The 7,804-nt window shown below is 32.8% G+C and overlaps 1 protein-coding gene across 1 annotated transcript; it reads left to right on the top strand.

The window, feature by feature from the left end:
• Positions 1 to 5,893: 5,893 nt before the first annotated feature.
• Positions 5,894 to 7,379, top strand: LOC140180239 (uncharacterized). The gene is made up of 3 exons (XM_072220691.1): positions 5,894 to 6,152; positions 6,495 to 6,592; positions 7,152 to 7,379. Exons 1-3 carry the CDS (start codon positions 5,894 to 5,896, stop codon positions 7,377 to 7,379), a joined length of 585 nt encoding a protein of 194 aa, XP_072076792.1.
• The last annotated feature ends 425 nt before the right edge of the window (positions 7,380 to 7,804 follow it).

Genomic DNA, 7,804 nt, shown 5'->3' with positions numbered 1-7,804 from the left:
ATTGCACGTATACTGATCCAAGAGGCACAAAAGGTGGTAGCGAGAATTAATCGTTACGCATACATCAATCTTTGAAACAATACAAATAATCGAAATGAGGTCCACGATAATATGACAGTCGTAGTAGTTTTTCTAAATTCTAAAAAATTAGTCAGGAGGAACGAGGCAATACCAAAGGTATCTGTGCGAGCATTCATTGAAGCCAATCAAAATTCAAGGTTCGCAGCTGTAGATGAGTTAATGCCTTAAGAGGGTGCAGAGGGATTTTCACTTTTCATATATTTCTCTTGTTAGTTCTTATTTCTACTGTCTAAACTTTGCTTATGGAATTGCTATTTCTTTCCCAGTTTAAATCAAACTATTTTAATGTTTGCCTTCAAATTGTGAGTTAATTAGGAGAAAGAACTTCACTTTTATCACAACATATATACTTGATTCATGAATTGCTTGATTTTAATTATAACTAGCAGCCAAATATGAATTTCGGTATCTAACGTAACGGTTAATTATATTTTAACAAAGATCCTAATTAATAATTATCTCTAATAATTTAATTATTTAGATTATGACAATAATTAGTTCAAATTGCAATCTATTCTATTATAAGTATAGTTTATACATTTAACCAAAACTTCTAATTTATATTTGCATATAATTTAAAACAATTTATCAAATCATTCACAAACTAACCTCTATTAATTTATTTATTAACATTGTTTAATTAATTCGTTATGACACTAACACTAAATAAAAACTACCGAGAAATCCAAAATCAGTTGTTATCAAGAATTTAAACTAACAAACTAAATTCCAATTACGTGTTCTATTAATAAATACAATCAGTAAATCTATAAAATAAATCCAATTATGTCATAACAAATATAATACTAATTATTATTCACCCCACCAAATTATTATTGTTATTATTATAATATAAACTAGCTAACCTTATAAACATATATATGCATGTAAAGCTAACAATCATCTACATAATGTTAATATTATCATTTACTTACTAAGATAGCTAACATTAACGCACAAATATTATTGTTTTTATATTTATATTTAACTTGAAAGGAAAAAAATTAAATATAATGATTCCAGGGAGTCCAAGGAGTGAGACACGTGACATGCATTTTTGCAAGGAAAGAAAAGACGTATACTGTGTCAAGATTCAAGGCAATATCCAATCCCTGGCCCTAAAAGGTGCTTCCCTATATTTACTCTCGTTCTCTCTCAGGAAAAAACCTGCTCCCTTCAAAATGTTATTCAGAAAGTTATTCAAGAGAGTCGAAGACGTTTTCACGGAGCGTAACGACCCGCTTATATGGAGTAGAGAGTTGGAACGACATTTCAGTGGGTCGTACTCCTATGCTTGCGTGAGAGCTCGACCTGGACCCCAACTTGAGTTCAGTCATGTAGAGCTTGGCTCCAGATCAACTTTGGTAGGGATTTATGATGGCCACAATAGTCTCGAAGTGGCTTTGCTTGCGTATGAGAACCTTTTTTATCATTTAATTGGTAAATAAGTGATTATTTATTTTCATTTGGTTGCTGTTCTTGTGTTTTCTATCTTGTTTTTGGGGTGATTTTACTTTATGAGCAGATAACATTTTAAGGTAGCAAATAATCGATGAAGAGAAGATGACTCAAGCAATAGATGCCATGGAGAACCAAATTATAGCGCTTTCACGGGAGGATATAACCCAACAGTTTGCCACTGTTGGATCATGTTACTTGATTGTTTTAATATACATGGACCTACTTTATGTTAGAAATCTTGGTGCCGGAAAATGCGTTCTTGGACGTAAGTATGGTAGCACATTTGTTACGGACCAAGTTAACGATGTTGATAAACTTCAAGATGAACCTGCAAGATTTCATTTTCAACGCCAACATCCTGAGGCGCATGCATTTACTGCGGATGATTCCGGAGTCTTTTTGGTCAAAGGCAAAGTTAAGGTAACAGTATCATAAATAGGAAATAATAACATATAGTCGTGTAGCATTGTTTTATTTTTTAGTTGCAATTTTATTTTCTTGTATCTTATTCATATCATTTCAGGTCACTAAATCTTTAGGCGATGGGTATCTCAAGTATAATGATTGTGGAGTTCAAGCTCCAGATTTAGTGCGTTTTCATATTCCAGGACCAACGAGTAGGCCTTACCTTATTGCTGAAGTGCAAAGCCTAACACAGACAGGTAGACTCCTTAGCAGGCCAGCAAAATTTATCATAATTGCATTAAATGGCCTTTGGGACTTTTTGTCCAATGAAGAAGCGACGAGAATCGTCCAAACTCATCCAAAAGAGGGGATTGCACGTATACTGATCCAAGAGGCACAAAAGGTGGTAGCGAGAATTAATCGTTACGCATACATCAATCTTTGAAACAATACAAATAATCGAAATGAGGTCCACGATAATATGACAGTCGTAGTAGTTTTTCTAAATTCTAAAAAATTAGTCAGGAGGAACGAGGCAATACCAAAGGTATCTGTGCGAGCATTCATTGAAGCCAATCAAAATTCAAGGTTCGCAGCTGTAGATGAGTTAATGCCTTAAGAGGGTGCAGAGGGATTTTCACTTTTCATATATTTCTCTTGTTGGTTCTTATTTCTACTGTCTAAACTTTGCTTATGGAATTGCTATTTCTTTCCCAGTTTAAATCAAACTATTTTAATGTTTGCCTTCAAATTGTGAGTTAATTAGGAGAAAGAACTTCACTTTTATCACAACATATATACTTGATTCATGAATTGCTTGATTTTAATTATAACTAGCAGCCAAATATGAATTTCGGTATCTAACGTAACGGTTAATTATATTTTAACAAAGATCCTAATTAATAATTATCTCTAATAATTTAATTATTTAGATTATGACAATAATTAGTTCAAATTGCAATCTATTCTATTATAAGTATAGTTTATACATTTAACCAAAACTTCTAATTTATATTTGCATATAATTTAAAACAATTTATCAAATCATTCACAAACTAACCTCTATTAATTTATTTATTAACATTGTTTAATTAATTCGTTATGACACTAACACTAAATAAAAACTACCGAGAAATCCAAAATCAGTTGTTATCAAGAATTTAAACTAACAAACTAAATTCCAATTACGTGTTCTATTAATAAATACAATCAGTAAATCTATAAAATAAATCCAATTATGTCATAACAAATATAATACTAATTATTATTCACCCCACCAAATTATTATTGTTATTATTATAATATAAACTAGCTAACCTTATAAACATATATATGCATGTAAAGCTAACAATCATCTACATAATGTTAATATTATCATTTACTTACTAAGATAGCTAACATTAACGCACAAATATTATTGTTTTTATATTTATATTTAACTTGAAAGGAAAAAAATTAAATATAATGATTCCAGGGAGTCCAAGGAGTGAGACACGTGACATGCATTTTTGCAAGGAAAGAAAAGACGTATACTGTGTCAAGATTCAAGGCAATATCCAATCCCTGGCCCTAAAAGGTGCTTCCCTATATTTACTCTCGTTCTCTCTCAGGAAAAAACCTGCTCCCTTCAAAATGTTATTCAGAAAGTTATTCAAGAGAGTCGAAGACGTTTTCACGGAGCGTAACGACCCGCTTATATGGAGTAGAGAGTTGGAACGACATTTCAGTGGGTCGTACTCCTATGCTTGCGTGAGAGCTCGACCTGGACCCCAACTTGAGTTCAGTCATGTAGAGCTTGGCTCCAGATCAACTTTGGTAGGGATTTATGATGGCCACAATAGTCTCGAAGTGGCTTTGCTTGCGTATGAGAACCTTTTTTATCATTTAATTGGTAAATAAGTGATTATTTATTTTCATTTGGTTGCTGTTCTTGTGTTTTCTATCTTGTTTTTGGGGTGATTTTACTTTATGAGCAGATAACATTTTAAGGTAGCAAATAATCGATGAAGAGAAGATGACTCAAGCAATAGATGCCATGGAGAACCAAATTATAGCGCTTTCACGGGAGGATATAACCCAACAGTTTGCCACTGTTGGATCATGTTACTTGATTGTTTTAATATACATGGACCTACTTTATGTTAGAAATCTTGGTGCCGGAAAATGCGTTCTTGGACGTAAGTATGGTAGCACATTTGTTACGGACCAAGTTAACGATGTTGATAAACTTCAAGATGAACCTGCAAGATTTCATTTTCAACGCCAACATCCTGAGGCGCATGCATTTACTGCGGATGATTCCGGAGTCTTTTTGGTCAAAGGCAAAGTTAAGGTAACAGTATCATAAATAGGAAATAATAACATATAGTCGTGTAGCATTGTTTTATTTTTTAGTTGCAATTTTATTTTCTTGTATCTTATTCATATCATTTCAGGTCACTAAATCTTTAGGCGATGGGTATCTCAAGTATAATGATTGTGGAGTTCAAGCTCCAGATTTAGTGCGTTTTCATATTCCAGGACCAACGAGTAGGCCTTACCTTATTGCTGAAGTGCAAAGCCTAACACAGACAGGTAGACTCCTTAGCAGGCCAGCAAAATTTATCATAATTGCTTCAAATGTCCTTTGGGACTTTTTGTCCAATGAAGAAGTGACGAGAATCGTCCAAACTCATCCGAAAGAAGGGATTGCATGTATACTGATCCAAGAGGCACAAAAGATGGTAGCGAGAATTAATCGTTACGCATACATCAATCTTCGAAACAATACAAATAATCAAAATGAGGTCCACGATAATATGACAGTCGTAGTAGTTTTTCTAAATTTTAAAAAATTAGTCAGGAGGAACGAGGCAATACCAAAGGTATCTGTGCGAGCATTCAGTGAAGCCAATCAAAATTCAAGGTTCGCAGCTGTAGATGAGTTAATGCCTTAAGAGGGTGCAGAGGGGTTTTCACTTTTCATATATTTCTCTTGTTGGTTCTTATTTATACTGTCTAAACTTTGCTTATGGAATTGCTATTTCTTTCCCAGTTTAAATCAAACTATTTTAATGTTTGCCTTCAAATTGTGAGTTAATTAGGAGAAAGAACTTCACTTTTATCACAACATATATACTTGATTCATGAATTGCTTGATTTTAATTATAACTAGCAGCCAAATATGAATTTCGGTATCTAACGTAACGGTTAATTATATTTTAACAAAGATCCTAATTAATAATTATCTCAAATAATTTAATTATTTAGATTATGACAATAATTAGTTCAAATTGCGTATTCTATTATAGGTATAGTTTATAGATTAAACCAAAACTTCTAATTTATATTTGCATATAATTTAAAACAATTAATCAAATCATCCACAAACTAACCTCTATTAATTTATTTATTAACATTGTTTAATTAATTCATTATGACACTAACACTAAATAAAAACTACCAAGAAATCCAAAATCAGTTGTTATCAAGAATTTCAACTAACAAACTAAATTCCAATTACGTGTTCTACTAATAAATACAATCAGTAAATCTATAAAATAAATCCAATTATGTCATAACAAATATAATACTAATTATTATTCACGCCACCAAATTATTATTGTTATTATTATAATATAAACTAGCTAATGTTATAAACATATATATGCATGTAAAGCTAACAATCATCTACATAATGTTAATATTATCATTTATTTACTAAGATAGCTAACATTAACGCACAAATATTATTATTTTTATATTTATATTTAACTTGAAAGGAAAAAAATTAAATATAATGATTGCAGGGAGTCCAAGGAGTGAGACACGTGACATGCATTTTTGCAAGGAAAGAAAAGATGCATACTGTGTCAAGATTCAAGGCAATATCCAATCCCCGGCCCTAAAAGGTGCTTCCATATATTTACTCTCCTTCTCTCTCAGGAAAAAATCTACTTCCTTCGAAATGTTATTCAGAAAGTTATTCAACAGAGTCGAAGACATTTTCACGGAGCGTAACGACCCGCTTATATGGAGTAGAGAGTTGGAACGACATTTCAGTGGGTCGTACTCCTATGCTTGCGTGAGAGCTCAACCTGGACCCCAACTTGAGTTCAGTTATGTAGAGCTTGGCTCCAGAGCAACTTTGGTAGGGATTTATGATGGCCACAATAGTCTCGAAGTGGCTTTGCATGCTTATGAGAACCTTTTTGATCATTTAATTGGTAAATAAGTGATTATTTATTTTCATTTGGTTGCTGTTCTTGTGTTTTCTATCTTGTTTTGGGGTGATTTTATTTTATGAGCAGATAACATTTTAAGGGAGCGAATAATCGATGAAGAGAGGATGACTTAAGCGGTAGATGCCGTGGAGAACTAAATTATAGCGCTTTCAAGGGAGGATATAACCCAAAAGTTTGCTACTGTTGGATCATGTTGCTTGATTGTTTTAATATACATGGACCTACTTTATGTTAGAAATCTTGGTGCCGGAAAATGCGTTCTTGGATGTTAGTATGGTAGCACATTTGTTACGGACCAAGTTAACGATGTTGATAATCTTCAAGATGAACCTGCAAGATTTCATTTTCAATGCCAACATCCTGAGCCGCATGCATTTACTACGGATGATTTCGGAGTCTTTTTGGTCAAAGGCATAGTTAAGGTAACATATCATAAATAGGAAATAATAACATATAGTCGTGTAGCATTGTTTTTTTTTTTAGTTGCAATTTTATTTTCTTGTATCTTATTCATATCATTTCAGGTCTCTAAATCTTTAGGGGATGCGTTTCTCAAGTATGATGATTGTGTAGTTCTTTAGGGGATGCGTTTCTCAAGTATGATGATTGTGCAGTTGAAGCTTTCGATTTAGTGCGTTTTCATATTTCAGGATGAACGAGTAGGCCTTACCTTACTGCTGAAGTGCAAAGCCCAACACAGATAGGTAGACTCCTTAGCAGGCCAGCAAAATTTGTCATAATTGCTTCAAGCTTAAGCTGATTTTGGGGTTCGCCTAAGATCAAACTCTTGACCTTTCAGATCTAGAGCTCTGATACCATGTCATGAAACCACTCATTCCAAAAGTTTTTGCTGATAGAAAATGGTAACACTAATGGTTATATCTCTAATATTGAATCGGACATCCCTAAACCTGCATTGTACACATTGTACAGATATTCCATTGGCTCCCTATACTTCCTCTTGCACGTATACTGATCCAGGAGGCACAAAAGGTGGCAGCGAGAATTAATCGTTACGCATACATCAATCTTCGAAACAATACAAATAATCGAAATGAGGTCCACGATGATAAGACAGTCGTAGTAGTTTTTTTAGATTCTAAAAAATTAGTCAGGAGGAACGAGGCAATACCAAAGGTATCTGTGCTAGCATTCAGTGAAGCCAATCAAAATTCAAGGTTCGCAGCTGTAGATGAGTTAATGTCTTAAGAGGTTGGAGAGGGGTTTTCAGTTTTCATATATTTCTCTTGTTGGTTTCTATTTCTACTATCTAAACTTTGCTTATGAAATTGCTATTTCTTTCCCAGTTTAAATCAAACTATTTTAATGTTTGCCTTCAAATTGTGAGTTAATTAGGAGAAAGAACTTCACTTTTATCACAACATTTATACTTGATTCATGAATTGCTTGATTTTAATTATAACTAGCAGTGAAATATGAATTTCGGTATCTAACGTAACGGTTTATAATAATCACAATCATTTTTAATGTAATTGAGATTGTAGTTTAATTTTTTTTAATTTTAGAAATTAATACTGAAATTGAACTACAAATTTTTTTTTCCCAATCAAATATACGTCATTTTAATTTTGTGGCGATTCATTGATTTTTTTTATAGAATTTGGAGTGAAAGT

This window comes from Arachis hypogaea, chromosome 16 (genome assembly GCF_003086295.3).
Source record: "Arachis hypogaea cultivar Tifrunner chromosome 16, arahy.Tifrunner.gnm2.J5K5, whole genome shotgun sequence".
NCBI classification, from domain to species: domain Eukaryota; kingdom Viridiplantae; phylum Streptophyta; class Magnoliopsida; order Fabales; family Fabaceae; genus Arachis; species Arachis hypogaea.
The sequence above is the reverse complement of the archived record's forward strand: the minus strand, read 5'-3'. Positions and strand labels throughout refer to the sequence as shown.

Excerpts from the sequence above, each read along its gene's own strand:
- LOC140180239 (XM_072220691.1), top strand. The coding sequence starts at position 5,894 with ATGTTATTCAGAAAGTTATTCAACAGAGTCGAAGACATTTTCACGGAG. Across the intron at positions 6,153-6,494 it reads CCTTTTTGATCATTTAATTG|ATGAACCTGCAAGATTTCAT; the intron begins GTAAATAAGTGA and ends ATAATCTTCAAG. Across the intron at positions 6,593-7,151 it reads TGGTCAAAGGCATAGTTAAG|GAGGCACAAAAGGTGGCAGC; the intron begins GTAACATATCAT and ends ATACTGATCCAG.